This window comes from Phyllostomus discolor, chromosome 8 (genome assembly GCF_004126475.2).
Source record: "Phyllostomus discolor isolate MPI-MPIP mPhyDis1 chromosome 8, mPhyDis1.pri.v3, whole genome shotgun sequence".
NCBI lineage: Eukaryota > Metazoa > Chordata > Mammalia > Chiroptera > Phyllostomidae > Phyllostomus > Phyllostomus discolor.
In genome coordinates, this window is record NC_040910.2 from 95,530,422 (window position 1) to 95,548,070 (window position 17,649).

The following is a 17,649-nucleotide window of genomic DNA, read 5'->3' on the forward strand; positions in this document are numbered from 1 at the left end:
AGGATGAGTCCTGGGGGACTGATTTGCTCTGTTGAAAACATGGGTTTTTTTCCCCTGTCTCTCCTTTTTTTTTTTTTTTTTCTTTCCGGTCTGGTTGCTCTTGTTACGGTGGGGCGCGGAGCCTTAGGTGCTCACCGGGGCAGGGCACCCCGGTTGCTAGATTGTGACGTTATGTGTGGGGGCGGGGCGGGAGCGGGAGCAGGGCGGGAGAAAACAATGGCGGTAGTTCCGTTCCCCTGGACTCAGACCCTTGTCTGGGCTTCCAGGCCACGAGTTCTGCCCTGGTCCACAATCGCTACCCCTCTGGGTCTGCCAGCCGCAGCTTGCGTACTCAGGGATCACCGCTGCCCTTTTACGTGCCCGATGGCTTTTGCGCCGATTTCGCGCCAAACCTTCCCCCGACCTCCGCGCACCACCGACCCGAGCCAGCCCCGCGCCCGCCCGACTGGTCTTCTCCTACCCGTCCGGATGAATGCGTCTACTTCAACTTCTTGGCTGCCCAACTTCCATTCAGATAAATCCTCTGCCGGATCTGGGTGTTATTCTGATAGTAAATTTTTGTTGTAAATTATTGGTTTTCTAATCTTGGTTGTACGAGGAGGTAGGGCGCGACCACCTATTCCTCCATCTTGCCGGAAGTCCTGCATCTTCAAATTCTTGACATTAAGCTAGATCAGGGGATGAGGTTGACGGGTGTAACTGGATATGAAGCAGGACTTCATCTGTGTCTGAGGATTGCATCTAAAGCCTGAGAGTAGAGAACAAGGGGTGACATGTTTCCCCGAAGTCTCAAGCAGGGTTTCTTAGGAGATGGCCAAAATGGTCCTCGGACCTTCAGCTCCGTCACCCTCCCAGGCTTATCTAAGAGAAGGTGATGCAGTAATAGTGGGGGTGTCAGTGGGAGAGATTCTTTAAAAAAACATTTGCAAGAGTAGAATGCTGTGGCTTTTCCTATCCTTTCCAGCCTCAAGCCAACTAAGGGACCCTTAAGGTGAACCTCATGGAGAGAATTGTGGGACTTGCAAGCAGGAGAGATGGGAGCCTGTGTCCCACACTGTTGAAGAGTAGAAATGTGTCAGCTCACCTCAGCTGACATCAAGGTGGCGTGAAGAGAACCTGGCATGTTACCTGGAATTGTTGGGCCAGGGAGAATGCCATCTGCTTCCTACTTGAAACAGTCCTTGATGGCTGGTTGAATATGAAAGAGTAGCAGTTGTAGTGGTCATACTTCCACCAGTTGGTGGGGTAAATACAGACTCTGTTTTGGGTAGCCAAGCCAACTAAAGGGACCTCACCTATGAAGGAAGGAAGAATCCCAACCTTGAGGCTGAAGATGTAGCAAGAAGTCAGCAGGGGAGGGCAAAGACCTGTGTTAGGGTTCTGTACAGCGGAGTGGAGGTACCTGAAGGGCCCACTAATCTCTCCAGCAAAAGAATAGGCATTAGGATGAAGCCAAAAACTACAAAGAGCATCAGCTATGTACAAAGGCTTTTTCCCCTTTTCATCTCATTGGTTATGGTTTTATTAACAAATATAATGTGTACACAATCTGTCTATTCATTTTTTTTGCTGTGCAGCCTGGCATTGGGATTTGTGACTCTGATGGTCAGCTGGGCTGCTCTTTCCACAATGGAGCTGCAGTTCTTTGAGGAGACGTGAGCAACCTTAGCACAGTGAGATTTGTTACACATCAACAGCACTTCGAGCTCCTTGACGTTGACCAGGAATTTCCGAAAGCCCCTGGGCAGCATGCACTTTGTTTTCTTGTTGCTCCCATAACCCATGCTGAGCATCAAGATCTGGCCCTTGAATCTTCTGTGCACCCTATTGTCAATGCCTCTGGATGTCCACCATCTCTGTTTAATTTTGACGTATCAGTCTGCTGGTGCTGGATGAACGTCTTGCTCTTCTTTTTGACAATCTTGAGTTACACAAGGGGTCTAAGGGCAGCCACGGTGCCAGTAGGAGATGGCTTCCACCTCTGTAGGTGGCAGTGATGAAGAACAGGACTAGACAATTTATTACCCGAAATGAGATTGTGCTTGAATATCTCAAAGTGACTGAAAGACTATGGAGTCTGCCTGAGATGTGTCTCAGGAGAAGCGGAGAGGGACAACCAACTGACAGAGTAGACTTGAGGGCAGCAGGAGGGGGGAATCTTTCCTTGATTGTATCCTCAGTTCAGTCCATCCAGAAGATCAGTAACTACAGATTATGAGTTCTAAAAGCCAAAAGATGAGTTTCAGAAGCTTAACCCAGACTTTAGTTTTTAATTATACATATATTACCTGAACCTTAGGGTCAGAAAAGATGTATGGCCCTGGCTTCTAGGAGTATAATACAGCAGAAGAGACAGACATGAGTTAGTAATTGATGTACAAAGAAGGGCGGGGGGGAAGGGAGCACACCTGGTAGATCTCAGCCTCCTTGTCTGGGGGGTGGGGGGAATCCAGGGAAACTTTTTAGAGGAAGTGATATCTAGGCCAGGACATTAAGAAAGAAAAGGAGTCGGGATAAAAAGGTAAAAGTCAGAGGTAAGGCAGGATTAAAGGGATGCCAGGGCCCTTAGGATGGAGGGGATGACTTGAGTTGGAGAAAGGAGTGGGAGAGAGTGGTTGTGGGGTGACGCTGGCCAAGCAAGCTGTGGCTGCACCAGGCCTTATGGACTGTTGGAAGGACTTTGGTATTAAGTGCATACTTAGGACTGTTATGTCTTCCTGATGAATTGGTCCTATTACTACTATGAGATATTCCTCTTTATCTCTGGTAATACTTACTGTCTTGTAGTCTACTTTATCTGATATTAATATAGTCGCTTCAGCCTCCTTATGCATACTGTTGCAAGAAATATCTGTGTTTTTATAGTTAAAATGTCTTGTTGAGAGAATATAGTTGAGGCATATGTTTAAAATTCTTTCTGACACACCCTCCCTTTTAATTGGAGTGTTTAGTCTATTAACATTTAATGTAACTATTGACATGGTTGGATTTAGAACATTTTATTACAGCATTTGTTTTCTATTTCCTTCTCTATTTTTTCTCTCTTCCTTCTTTTCTGTTCTTTTGACTTAAATATTTTTAGAATTCCATTTTAATTTAGCTACTGGCTTTTTAGTTATACTACTTTACATTATTTTTTAGTGGTTGCTCTAGTGACTATATATCTTTAATTTTCCACAGTCTACTTAATATTGCACCACTCCACATACTATTTACTTCACCCATATAGGTTTCACCCTTTTCCTTATCCTTATTATAAAGATTCTGTAAGTATCATAGCTATGTGAATTACGAACCCCATAATATAATTCTATAATGTTTGCTTTGAAGTGTCCTGTGTACTTTAAAGAAATTAAATTGTTTGACTATGGTGTGCCTAGGGGTGATTATCTTTATATTTATCCTGCCTGGGTTTGCTGACCTTGAATATGGAAATTAATACCTTTTATCAAATTTGGGAACCTTTTTGGTATTATTTCTACAGATACTCTTTCTCTTCCATTCTCTCCTTGCTTTCTGGAAATCCAGAAACGTAATCCTTACGTTTATGTCAGACTTTTTGGTATTGCCCCACAGTCCCCAAAACTGTTAATTTTCTTTTTTCTCTGTGTCCTTCAGTTGGATCACTTCTCTTGATCTGTTGTCAACCTGATGACTCTTCCTCTGTTGTCTCTAGTCTGCGTTTTACCTTTTCCAGTTTCAATAATTCTCTAGAATGACTCAGAACTCAAGAAAACATTTTATTTACTATTATTGGTTTATTATAAAGGATATACATCTCCATGCCCTATTTGGGTACACCACCCACTGAGCACCTTCAATCTGTTAGCAATCTAGAAGCCTTCTGAATCTTACTGCTAAGGGGGTTTTTGGAGGTTTCATTTCCTAGGCAAGGGTTGATGAAATCATTGGCCATTGGTGATTGAACTCAATCTCCAGTACATCTCCCCTCCCAAAGGCAGGGCAGGGTTTGAGGTCAGGGACAGTGGTGGAGCAGAAAATGCCAACCCTGTAATCCTGACTTGGTTTTGGTTTTTCTGTGGACCACACCCTCTTCTGAAGCTATCTAGTAATCCCTCCTCTTTCTTTTAAGGCCAAGGAAACCTGGTCCCTCAAGGTGGCAGACTTCTGTAGCGGGTAAGAGTCAAGTCTGTACTGACCAGCAGCAGAAGCAGCATTTCCTTAACCTGTAGTCAGGTGGCTGTGATACACCTGGACCCAAGTGGTGCCCTGTGTGGTGGGTAGGGTAATAGCATATCGCTTTGGGTTGGAGTCAGATGCCTGCAGTATGTCACTGGCTGCTGGGAATCCATATGTTAATAACTGCATTGCTCCTTTGAAGTGTTTCTGGAAGATTTACAAGTGCAAATGATGTTTTAAACTTTGCTATTGAGTGGAAGTGTTATTGTATATGAAGTGAAATACATTTTTAAGCTGAACTTGACAAAAAAAAGTCATCATGACTAAAAAGTGAACGCCTGTCATCACCTACCAGAGGGTACAACCTCAAACCTAAGACCATAGTTTCAGGGACCATTCCTATAGTTTATTACTAGAGAAGTTTCTCTGAATGTATACAACACTTGAAACCACAAGGAAGGGGTACAGTGTTCTCTCCTGAGTGTGAAGCTGGGTTTTGGCGTTGCTTTTGCAGCTGTAAATAATCGTTGGTGATTGTTCTCTTCCTTTGGGGGAGTAAGAAGGAGGGGATGTAGTCTGAGTGGTTTTGGTTAAGTTAATTGTAGTGAGTGTAATTTAGTGTTTATGTCTAGCGTTTCAGAGTGGTGCAATTATTTGTATGTTTCATATCCTGCTTATTGTGTTTTTTTTTGGTTTTTGTCTTGTCCTTTTTCTTAACATTTTTCTAGGTAACTTTTTTCACTACTTATCTCCTTTTGTCCTTTATTCACTTCCACCCTGCTATTGTACAATAACACTGTTCTTGATCAAGAGCATTTTTTTTTTCCCCAAAAACCTCTGACATACCTTCCCTTTCCCACCATGAGCTGTCGGCCTGCTCTAGGAATCTGTTTCTGTTTTGTTAGTACAGTTTACTAGTTTTTTTAAATTACTGGAGTGTATAGTTCTTAATGTTGTTTTTATCTTTAAAAAATTCAGCCATTTGTAGTTCTGTAGCATCTAATTGTTTTTTGTTTGTTTGTTTTGTTTTTTGGTGGTGGTACCCCTGCCCCCACCGCCAGCTGTTGTTAAGTAGTTTTCTGCCTCTGGTATTTTGGTTTTGTTCCTTATAAACTATCGACTTTTTAAGGTCTTTTAGCACATGGAGTTTTTTACAGTAGTCTTCAGGCTTTTATTGCATTCAGATTTTTAAAACCTGTTATATTCTTTTTAAAAATTGATTTGAGAGAGGGGTCGGGGGAAGGGGGAGCAGGAGTGGAAGTAGGAAGGAGACATCCAGGGAGACTTGATTTTTTGTTCAACTTATTTATGCATTCATTGGTTGCTTCTTGAATGCGCCCTGACTGGGGATAGATCCCGCCACCTTGGTGTATTGGGACAGTGCTTCAACCAACTGAACAACACCGCCAGGGCTTGTGGGTAGTATTTTTGTGTTGTTGCCCCACCTTTCCTGATCCTCGTTATTAAAGTATTTGATGGGTCTGTAATGGGCTAGATACTCTGAGTGGCTAGCTTTTCTTTCTTTTTAAAATGTACTTCTGATATTTTAATTATTTTAAGATGGTTTGTTCTGCCCACAAAAGAAGTTCCAAACCTGAAGAAAGATTTGAGTTTATTTGAACCAAGATTTAGGGGCCAGTTCTAAAATCATGCTTGCAAAGGATTGAGAAGATGCTCCAAGGAATAGTAGTTTTGCAGTTTATTTTATATAATGGATTCAAAGGAGAAGACAGAAAGAAGGTTATGTGAAATCTGGGAAATATCTAGGATTAGATAAGAACTAAAATGGAGAGAGAGATACATCTTTTACATCGTTGGGTGTAGAATAGGTAACATTTCACATAGCTAGTTTACAGAGGCATGAGGATAAAAGATAATAAGGAATATTGGGGTTGAAAGAAAGAATGTTTTCTACTTAGGAAATCACCAAAGAGCTGTTGTTTGTGTAAGTTTTGAGAGCAGTGGTTTTAAACCTATTTTTCGTTCCAGGCCACACCTGTATCCAAACAAGAATTGTTATTCAGTGCCTCCCTAAGTGCTTCCTGGTCCCTAGAGAAGCCCTTGGAGGCTCTGATTGATTTAACATTTTTAAATTCATGACCCCAGGGATTAACTAGTCCGATTCCTTTGACTGTGCTCCTTCCTGTCAAGAATTATGAATTGTCTGTGGTTTTATAGATTACCCTGTTACAAGTTTATGGATGCAGGCAGAAGACATAAGATTCCTGCTTCAGAGTTGAATCATAATTTTTTTACTCATAGCAGCAGTAGTAACTAGAATATTAGCTAGCTACTACTAATTAGTAGCCACTACTAATGTTCTATTTTGGTGTTTGTTCCTCAAACCCCAATTCTCACAGAGTCATAAAAGGACTAGATAATACTGCACACATAGTGGGTTCCTTTGCAGTAGTACCCTGAACTTAGGGAACACAACCCAAATCTTTTATAATGGACAGTATGCTCTTTGCTCCAAAGGAAGACATTATCTTTACTGTACTACACAGTAAGCATGCTTGCACTTTGCTGTAAAGGGAGATTCTGTATCTTCCAAAATTTGGTCTTCAAAAAGAATCTAGAACAAAGGGTAATTACTGCCACACTCCCATGATGCAGAAACACGAGTAATTCATGGAGCATTGTCTCCCCACACTGTTCTTGCTGCTCTTCCTTACTCTTAGTCTTGCTTGGGCAGATAAATTTACCAGGTGCCCAGGTGCACCTTTGCAGTTGGCAACCCTTTGATTTGCAGGTGGGCACTGTAGATAAATTGGACAGTTTCTACCCTACAGATAAGGGGGAAAGTCTAGTAGGGGAGACAGACATGGAGCCTTGTAAGCTATTTGGAGAGGTTTAATGTTTAGTCCAAGAGTTTGGAAGCTACAAGCTTTAAGTAGGGGAGTGATTTGTCAAAAAAAAAAATTCAAGTAAGTCTAAAGATTTAATTAGCTTTATTAAGTGGTTTATGAATTGGGCACTTGCCCATCACCAACTGGAAGGGTGCTGAGGGGTACAAAATAGAAGGTTTTTATAGGAAGCATGGTGGGGCAAAAGAGCTATTAGTGAAAAAAAAAAAAAGAAAGGGTAATTTTTGGGCTGGGACGTGTTTTCTTAGTGAAAAGAGGGAGGAGTTTTCTTTAATCATGTAGATTGCCCATTGGGCGTCATCCACCAAATTGAAAGCCTGCGGGGTTGATTCACAGTCAGCACATGCCTGAGTTGCATGCCAGGTCCCACCCTGTTGGGGGTGTGAGAGGGTTTAACCCATCGATATTTCTGTCTCACATTGAAGTTTCTTCCTCCCTGTCCCTCTCTCTAAAGATAAATAAATAAAATGTTTTTAAAAGCCTGCAGTTAAATCAGGTATTAAATCTAAGCTTGGTATCATGGGCTTTTAGCCCTGATGACACCATTTTGGACCTATGTTGGGTTGTATTCTTTTTTTTAAGATTTTATTTTACTTTTTAGAGCAGGGAGAAGGAAGAGAGAGAGAGAAACATCAGTGTGTCACGTGCCCCCTACTGGAAACTTGGCCCGCAACCCAGGCATGTGCTGTAGACTGGAAGTCGAACCGGCAACCCTTTGATTTGCAGGCGGGCACTCAACCCTTCAGCCACGCCAGCCAGGGCTTGCTGGTTTCCCCACCCCACCCCCCCTTCCTTTAACAGATGTATTGTCCTGGTTGTTTAAACACAATTCACACATTTGCTGCACATAAAAGTACCTTGATTTGGAAAAAAAATCCAAAAGAACATTTATATGTCTGATACTTGGATCACAGGACAAAAATTAAAAATAGGGCGTGCTTTGCAAATGTCCTAGTGTCTGGCTTTGGGTCGTCGCTTTCACCTTGGGCTTTCACGTTTTTCTTGTGAAAGGTCTTCGTTTCCAACTAATCGGTCTAAACTGAGGCTTGTCCTGACACGCTGGCGCACTTTGAAGTCGTCAGCGTTTACGTAAACGACGCTGCGAAACTGACAGGAGAAGTGGGGCGGGGTTGGAAATAACTGGAGTGTGGTTGGCTGTTTAGCAATCGTATGTTAATTAACTAACAATTTGAACTGTCTTCTGAAATGCAAGAGTATTCAAAACGCTTTCTCGAGCTTTGTGAATGAGAAGTTGTTTTAGAGAACACATGCCAATATATATTTGGATAAGATAGCACCATTAGAAAAAATCACCATCGGTAAAATATGTGTGAATTTTGTTCACTTCGGAAAAGCAGGCATGCTTTAGTTAAGACTATACTTTCAGGGATCATTTCTATAGTTTGTTACTAGAGAAGTTTCTCTGAACGTGTAGAGCACCCGAAACCACGAGGAGGAGGCGCAGTGTTCTCTCCTGAGCGTGAAGCCGGCTTTTGGTGTTGCTTTTGCAACTGCCATTAGTCATTGATGATCGTTCTTCTCTTCCTTTGGGAGAGTAAGAGGGAGAGAACGCAGTCTGAGTGGTTTCTTTATAACTTTGGTTTGAAAAGGAAGGTTTTATTTCTGTTATAGTGGGCCTTTAGGTTTTCATGAAGTAATATTTTTACTTTAGTTTTTTGATTTTAATAGGTTAGTTTGTGTTTGCTTATAAGGAGTACTCTCTTCATTGTTTTCGCTTCATGGTTTGTGGTTTAAGTGTTTAGTAGAAATTGTTTGTATTCAGTTAGAATGACAATAAAAGTGGGAAAAAAAGTTAAAGTTGAGTGGGAGGATAGATCTAAATTTGTCTACTTGCTGTCAGTTCTGTTTTAAAAGTACTTTTAGCTTTTTATTTTTTTTTTTTTTTGATTTGTAGGCCAGTCCTCTATACATTTGAGCCACACCAGCCGGCGCTTTAATTGATAGGACTGAAGTATTTGTGTGTCTCTCTAAACTTTTTTCCTTGTACTACCCCATCCCTGATGCCCTCTGAAAGATTAAAAACAACCTTGTTTTTTACCATACCGCTTGTAAATAACATTTTTGTTGAAGTCACTTGTGGTTGCCTTCTAGTTAATCTATGGCCATTTATAGTTTTGGCCATTGAAAGTTTTGTTTTTCCTTAAAAAGAATCAATTTGTAGTAGTAATGCATGAAAGTGTTGTATAAAGGAATTTTAACTTTTTTCCCTAATAATTAATTTTTCTAGTTTTGTCACAGGAAATGTCCTGTTACTTGCACTGATCTTGGTATTTGCTTTGCAGGAGTTTATGTTGACACAATTAACTCCCTGGGCCAGACAGCACTTTTCACTGCAGCATTATTAGGCCTTACAAAATTAGTTGATATTCTGGTGGATTATGGATCAGATCCAAATCAGTAAGTACAATAGCTTTACTATCTAGAAAATTAGTAGTGTATGATATTAAGATGAGTTGGGGTATTTGAAAACTAATTTGACAAGATTAAATAACTTTACTAACATATCAATAAAATACAATTGTATACATATCTTGAAACATACCTTTAACTACTAATAAAAGCAGTTTTACTAGGCCCTATGAAATGAGTGAAACTTATTAGTCATTCATTCATTCATTCGTTAGTGATTAACAGTATGGTTTGCATACTTCTGCCTCAGGTTATAATTTCTGTGATCATTTAAGCAGCTTAATAAGTCCCACAACCAAATATTTACCAATTAGTATACTTGGCATCACTTTATCTAGACGATTTTTGCCAGGCCCTTGCAGTTGTGGTTAAACAATCTGTGATTAATAGTCCAAATTTCAATATGCAACAGCAACATGATGTAATGAATTAACCATTGTTAATTTTGCCAGTTCACCAGTTGAACATCCTTTTTCTTTGTGTAACACTTGTTTTTCCCAGGGCCTTCCCAGGAACCTCTCTTAGATCTTTACAGCCCCCTCCTCGACAGGGAGGGGACAGCATGTATTTTTACAGTTTACACTGCACAGAACCAGAAATGGGTTTTGAGTGCTTACATAATTTACATGATTTGGCCTGGTTTTCACAGGAATGCCTGAATATGAACAATTATAAGAATCATATAGTAGCTTTCCCATATTACATAAGAAGGTACTATTTAATGTACTTAAAAACAAACCATGTTGATGTCAGAAAGTTCTTTTCTGTTTTTTAATTAAAAATTTTTTTTCCTGTTACAAGAGTGCTTGCTTACTGGGAGAAAAGTTGGAAGTCTGTTACAGTAAAAAGAAAAAAAAAACAATCAATATGAGAATTCTATAATTTAGAGATAACACAAAGAAAATTTTGCTGTCTTTCCATCTAGAATTTCTTTAGACTAACATACACTCTACTGTTTCTGCTGTATTGTTTAATTTTAAGGTCAGAAGTAAAGAGCTCACTCACCTGATATTTGCAGATAACAAACATTAGAGACATTGTCACAAGAGAGAAATGGTCTCTGGTTAGGCTCTGCTTCACCTGCCTGACCCCAGGATGTAACAAATGTGGAGAAATTTTTTCAGGACAGCTATTGTCAGAAGTTAGAGGAGGAAAGAACGCTCATTTGGAACCACACCCACACATGGGTGTGACCCTCAGTTTTGCCCTTTTGTTTTCTCACCTATACCTTGGGAAACAATAGTGCCTTGAAGGGTAAACATAAGGATGGAGAAAGGGGATGTGTGTAAAGCCCATGTTGGCAGAGACCAGGTGCCTTCCAAATGCTGTGATTATAATCCTCATCACTAAAGGTCAGCTCTGTAGAAAAGGAGCCCCATGTCACCCATTGAATTCTCCTCCCCACCTCTGGAAAGGCGTGTTGCCATGAACACTCATTGTATCCCCCTCCAGCCGCTGCTTTGATGGAAGCACCCCTGTCCATGCAGCTGCGTTTTCAGGCAACCAGTGGATCCTCAGCAAGCTGTTGGAAGCAGGGGGCGACCTTCGACTACACGATGAGAAGGGTCAAAACCCACAGACCTGGGCTCTTACAGCAGGGAAGGAGCGCAGCGCTGTGGTAAGAGTGGACCCACACTGCAGCCCACACCCAAGGCAGAGCACTGGGCTGGGAGTCAGGAGCCCAGGGACCAGAGGGTGATCCTGGGGACAGCACAAGGCTTGCAGTGGGACACACCGGTCTGGGCTCTTTCCCACTTCCAGCTGTAGAACCAGCTGTAGAACCTTGTGGATTTCAGGCAAGTCCAGTAGTGAACCTTTCTAGTCATTGGTATGGTAAGAAGGGAGAAAAATTGTAATTTTGTCTGATCCTTAACTAGCACTTACCACACATCAAACATTGTAATTAAATTAGCTAAATATTAACTCACTTTATGTTCACAACAACCCTCCCAATGAGGGTAGATGGGGAGAGTGAGGCTCATTGGCATGAAGTAACTTTCCTGAGACCACACACTGGCAGGTGTTATGTGGTCTAATGAGGACTAAAGAACAAATGGAAAGCATGAATAGCATTCACTGCATGGGCATGTGGAAGGAAGAGGGGGAGGGGAGCAGAGTTTTCTCTTCACTCTTCTCTCTGTCTGGTTCTCCTGCTCATTAGCTGTTGGGCATTGGACAGATGATTTTACTTTCCCTGCCTCAGTTTTTTCATCTGTCAAAGCAGGGAATTGGAGGAAATTATTGCCAGATCATCTCCCTGAAAACATTCCATACCTTTAGAAAATAACTTGGACCCCTCCCTTTTCTGCCTTGGGGATTCCTGGCTCCTAGGACTATTCAGCCACTTCACAATCCCACTGAAGGGCCGGTGTCCACGAGCCATGCCAGTACTGAGCATCTCTGTGGTGTTGCAGATGGTGGAGTTCATGCAGCGCTGTGCCTCGCACATGCAGGCCATCATCCAGGGCTTCTCCTGTGACCTCCTGAAAAAGATCGACTCCCCTCAGAGGCTCATCTGCAGCATTCCCTGGTTTGGGGGTCTTATGCAGGGGTGAGTGCTACCTTGAGCTGAGTGGGATGTTCTGCACCACCCCGGCTTCTCTCATGGGACCCATGCAGTGGGCCACATAGTTCCCTTCTAGAATCTGGCTCACTCGTAGGGATGAGCTCAGAAGGAGATGTGGTCACTGATAAAGGATAGCCAGAAGGGCACCTTTGGCCTGTGTCCCCTTTCCAGGAAGGTCTGGGGCAGATGAGTTCTGGGCTCCAGTGGGAACTACCCTGTGTTCCTCCTCCCTGAGCAGGAGCTTTTCAGGTCTGGGCAGCTTAGCAGAAAACCCTTAGGACCTCTGGGTGGCTGCTTTTTCTTTCTTTCTTTCTTTCTTTCTTTTTTTTTTTTTTTTTTTGACATCTGGAAGGCCTGTTTCTTTATTACTAAGGTTGCAAAAGACCACAAATGCTCCTTAGGCTATTTTTAAGCTGATGTGAGAGACTTGCCAATAGCTGGGTGGACAGCTGCAGGAGGTGGGCCCCAGGCTTAGTTATTTTAAATTCTTGGGACTTCATTGACTTAGGGTTTGTGTTCAAAGAATTATTTTCATTTTGATTTTCTCTAATGGTATCTCTATAGTCAGGGTGGCTAGACTTGTCACACCCTTGAAGGCTCCCCATCTTGTCCTGTCATGCACATTGAGTCCTGGTTTTGCTCTGATGACCTGGATGCCACTGGCTTTTCAGGCAAGATGAGTCGGCGATTCCCTTGAGGACCAGTTACACCTAACTGCTCTCTCTGCTGCTACTCTTGCTGGTCTTGGTTCTTTAGCCAGAATCCAGAACAACGTGTTAAAAATGGACGTTGAGTTGTGCTACTTTCTGCTAAAAACCCTCTTAGGGTCTTTTCCATGACTATCAGGATAAATTCCCAAATCCCTCATCTGGCTTCTGTGCCCCTGCGTGGTCCAACTACTCCCCGCTCTCACACCTCCTGGCCTGTCAGTGTTTGAATCTTGGCAGACTGGGTCCTTACTAACAGGTTCCAGGCCTAGTTCCTGCTACTGCTCTGTAACCCCAGGCCGGCAGGTTTCCCCTTTCTGGCTCCACTTTCCCCGTCTCTAAAATGAGAAAGTTGGACAAGATAAGCTTTATCATTCTTTCCAGCTTTGATCATTTGTATTATCTATTGCTGCATAATGAATCACCCTGCCCAACTTACCAGTTTCAAACAACAATAAACGTCTATATTGCACATATTTTCTGTTGGTCAGGAATCAGGGAATGGTTTAGCTGGATGGTTCTAGCTCAGGGTTTCTCAGGAAGTTGCAGTAGAGATGTCAGCTGGGGCTGAAGTCATCTAAAGGCTTAACTGGGGCTAGAGGATTCAGTTTCAGGATGGGGCACTCTCATGGCTGAGTGTTGGGCTTCCCCACTGGGCTGCTGGAGTGCCCTCATAATATGGCAGCTGGCCTTCTCCAGAGCAAGTGACCTTAGAGGGATCAGAGCAGAAGCCCTGGTGGATTTAGCCTTGGAAATCACACCAGTCTGTCATTTCTGCAGTATCCTGTTGGGTTAACAGATCAGCCCTATCTGACCTCTCAGGGGCTACACAAGGGCGTGGCTGCCAGGAGATGAGAATCACAGGTGCCCTCTGAGAGGCTGGCTCCATGATAACAAGTCAAGTAGTAAAAACAACTCACTGCACATTCTGAAGACTTGGCTCATCATCATTCTTCTGGATATGGGTGGTTAATCGTTTTGTTTTTTCTTTTTAAAATATTTTTAGAAGCCCTAATGGTTCTCCTAACCGACTGCTTAAAACTGGAGTCATTTCTGCCCAAAATATCTACAGCTTTGGCTTTGGGAAGGTAAGAGGTTGCCAGTGACAGCCAGTGTTTGCAGGACTAACTGGAGAGTCACCTGGCCCTGGTTCTGTACCTGTGTCCCTCAGCTTTGTCCAACTCCTCTTTCTTATCCTCTCCAAAGTGGTGCTGTTTCTTCTTCTGTTCTTTTTCTTCTTCTCTTCTCCTTTCTTTCTTCTTCTCTGCTTTGGCAGGACAAGTATGTCTTACTGCTGCTGTCCTTATTGAAAAAAAAAAGGTGAAAACCCTACAGAGATCCCTTGAATGACCTTGGACTAGATTTGGGGAGTTTGGAAAATGACCCTTTAATTCCCAGTGAAGGCACTAATCATGGTCTACCTGTAGAGAGGCAGAGAGCCGTAATGACCCCAGGGGTTTTATTGGTGATGGGTCTTGTCCTCTCAAAGGTTTATGAGTGCTGTTGGAATGCCTTTAAGGAATTGAAATTTTAAATTGAGAAATGTTTTGAAGAAAAAGAGTATCTTTTGGATTCTTGGTTTTTGCCTATCAAAGAAAGAGACAGTTGGGAAATGTTGCTGGGTGGCTGGATGAAGTTTGCCAACAGCTCAGCCCCCCACCCCAAGTCTGTTGGTGGTTGTGCCAAGGTAGCCTGGGGTGGGGTTGGGAAGGAGGAATGTCCACTTCGGCTGCACACGTGCTGGGGTTCTGTGGGGGCCACCAGAGGCACCTGAGCCCTTGCTCAATGCTTCAGGCAGGTGTCTGACCTCTTTCTATGAGTCCCAGTTTCCTTACTGGTAAAAGGGGAAGGATGTTATAACTTTGCAGGGTTTCTAGGAAGATCAAAGATAGTATAGAGAATAAAGTCCCTGGAGGTTTTCAGCAAATTGGTAAATAGTAGCCATCATTATTTTTATCTGGCTGATAAGATTCTGGAGGTATTTTACTTTTTCTCTTTTCTCCCCACAATTTGAAGCTGTGCTTTGCTTTCAGTTTTATCTCCCAGGGGGATCGCAAGTGGCCTACTTAGGATCTTTTCCAATAATTGGAGAAAAGGAAGTGATTCAAGCTGATGATGAGCCTACCTTCTCTTTCTGCAGTGGCCCCTACATGATCATGACCAAGTAAGCAGGAGCGGCCCATGGGAGTTCTGATTTAGTCCCCTGGGAGGTATGCGCATCGTGCGACTTCCTAATATGTGGAGGGTTTCTAACCTGACACCAAGGACATGTGTCTAATCAAGGCTTTTCAACCTGGACACCATTGACATATTTGCCTGGTAGCTTTTGTTGATGGTAGCTGTCCTGTGCATTGTATAATATTTAAGAGCATCTCTGGTCTCTACTCTAGATGCTGGTAGCAAGCCTGTTTGCCATCCCCTTCCAGTTGTGATTGCAAAGATCAGAATGTCTACAGACATTCCAGATGGCCCCCGTTGAGAACAGCTGCTCTGAAGGATTACTCATGACCCTGTTTTAACCTGTCTGCTTTCTACAGAGTTTGAGCAGCACAGTTGTAACACCTTGGCCCCTGATATAGGCCAGAGGGTATTGAGGCGCCCATTAGAAGCTGGAATGGTATTATCTTGGACCTCACCAACCAAATGCAGCAGGGGTGGCAGTAACAGCATTTGCTATGACAAAATTTCATGGAAGACCTGACCTGCCTCCTTCGGGGCCACAGGAGTTGTCCTGCCCAAGATCTCTTGGCCTCCTTGAGCCTGGACACTTCCCTGCTTAGAAGAAACACTCTTCTAAAAAGGCCTCTGCTAGACTCGCAGGGCTCTCTGTTCCCTGCAGTTACACTCCTGTTTTCCTGCTCAGGGCACTGATTTGTCATCAGGTCCCCTTCTTCCTCTCTATCCACTGCTGTGGCTCCTGCCCAGGTCATCACTGTCCGTCACTTAGACGGGCCTCCTGGAGCTTCTCCAGACCACCCCTGCCCTACCACTTTCACACTGCTGGTACCATCGTCTTTCTAAAATACCAACCTGTTTGAGTTACTTGCTCCCTTCAATCTTTTAGTGACTTTCACCTGTACTGAGTTCCTCAAGGTGCCTTAGGACCTGGGTGGTGGGGGAGGAAAAGGGAAGACCCGATGGGTACTTTACAGGTTCTGTATGAACACTACTCTGGTCTCAGACGGAAGAACTCCTCACCGAAGAACTGGCAGCTCACCCCCTTCTCCTCAAACTCTCTCCTGCCCTTACAGCCTGGTGTGGAATGGGAGCAGGGTCACGGTGAAGGAGCTGAATCTCCCCACCCATCCACACTGCAGCAAGCTGAGGCTAGCTGACTTGCTAATTGCTGAGCAGGAGCACAGCAGGTGAGAAGGAAGCCCAAGGTCATTACATGTCCAGGGTTTTTACAGATTCAGGTTCAGGGCTGTTCAGGGTTCCCTGGGGTGGAGAGACCGGCCCCCCTCAGCCTCAGCATTTCCTCAGCATTTTCCTGTTGGTTGATTTGACTTCCAAGGGCTGCCAAGAAAGACCAGGAGGAACTAATGAAAAGCCTGAGGGGTGGGGATGGTGCTGGCAAGAAGGTCAGTTCTGTTGGCTGATTGACTCCCTATAACCCGTATCTGTGATGGTCCAGCCTCCAGGCCCACTGTTTCTCCTGCTACAGCCCCTGAGGCCTGCCCTGTTTTCAGGCCTGACTTCACAGACATGGCTGTGCACGAGATCCACACGTCTGAGGAACTGTGTGTCTGCCATTGAGGACCTACCTATGGGTTTCAGTACCTCAGAGTGTATGTGGCTCCAGGGTAAGTCCATCAGGTCTTGCCGGGGCAGGAGCTTAATTTATGGTTCACATTAGGGCTGCTGAGGCCTTGAATTTACCTTGGCTCATCAAGCTCTTTCCTGAGAAGGTCACTCAACTTCTGCAGCAGGTGTGTCAGAGGTCAAACACTTCCTTTTGGGGAAGTCAGACTAAACGGACCCAAGGAGGCTGGAAGGACTCATAACTACAGCATGGACTTTGACATGAGACTGAGTGGCGTGTGTGTGTCCTTGGACAGGTTCTGATACCTCCCTGACCTTGGTTTCCTCATCTCTAAAATGACTGTAATGATACGTTTCTTGCAGGTGGTTGTTAGGATGGAGATGATGTATGTTAAGTGCCTTGCCCAGTAGCTCGTAGTGCCATTGTCATTGATGACTCTAAGCCCAAAGGGTCTTATCAGTGAGGCCACAGATTCCACCAGCCAAGACTCCTCCACCTTGCTCACCCCATCCTGTTTTCTTAGAGAAGCATTGTGTGCAATGGCATTTATTTAGAATGTGTTCAAGGAGCCTTGAAGAAAGGAAAGTACCCATTTTTCCATCCTGTTTTTCTTTCCTGTGCCTCATCTGAAGCTTCTTTTGTAGCAAGCTGCGGCACCCCCACCTGCTGCAGCTGATGGCTGTGTGCCTGTCCCAGGACCTGGGGAAGACCCGCCTGGTGTATGAGCGCATCACCGTTGGCACACTGTTCAGTGTCCTCCACGAACAAGTAAGTGGCTGTTTCCATGGATTTTTCCGTTGCTGCCCTCCCCTCTTTTCCTCCCTGTCCTCCTTCCCCTTGCCTGAGCAGGAGAGTTCCCATCGTGCATTCATGGAAGGTAAATCTTTTCTTGTTGTTGTCCCTATAGTTGTGTGTCCAAACTATGCCACAGTTGTATGTTTTATTTTTATTTAATCTTTATTATAATTTTTCCCATTATCTCTTAGTCCCCTATGCCTCCCTCCCCCCAGCAATCACAACACTGTTGTACATGACCATGTACATGACCAAAAAGGACTTTTTTCTTTTGTTTTTAACCCCTCCACTCCCTAACCCACCCACCACTAGCTGTCATCCTGCTCTCCATCTATGAGTCTGTCCCCATTTTCCTTGTTGGTTCAGTTTGTTCATTAGAGT

General features: G+C 43.7%; 1 protein-coding gene and 2 non-coding genes across 3 annotated transcripts in view; all 3 read left to right on the forward strand.

The window, feature by feature from the left end:
- Window positions 1-17,649, forward strand: part of TEX14 (testis expressed 14, intercellular bridge forming factor) — a 69,555-nt gene that overhangs the window by 2,862 nt on the left and 49,044 nt on the right. Inside the window, exons 2-8 of the mRNA XM_028521764.2 lie at window positions 9,311-9,425; window positions 10,890-11,055; window positions 11,852-11,988; window positions 13,717-13,798; window positions 14,744-14,874; window positions 15,962-16,075; window positions 17,118-17,241. Coding sequence (XP_028377565.1) covers window positions 9,311-9,425; window positions 10,890-11,055; window positions 11,852-11,988; window positions 13,717-13,798; window positions 14,744-14,874; window positions 15,962-16,075; window positions 17,118-17,241 — 869 coding nt within the window. The remainder of the gene's footprint in view (window positions 1-9,310; window positions 9,426-10,889; window positions 11,056-11,851; window positions 11,989-13,716; window positions 13,799-14,743; window positions 14,875-15,961; window positions 16,076-17,117; window positions 17,242-17,649) is intronic.
- Window positions 4,515-4,725, forward strand: LOC114504474. Its single transcript, XR_003685226.1, has one exon. It is a non-coding gene; the product is annotated as a small nucleolar RNA U3 (small nucleolar RNA).
- LOC114504473 lies at window positions 8,379-8,592 on the forward strand. Its single transcript, XR_003685225.1, has one exon. It is a non-coding gene; the product is annotated as a small nucleolar RNA U3 (small nucleolar RNA).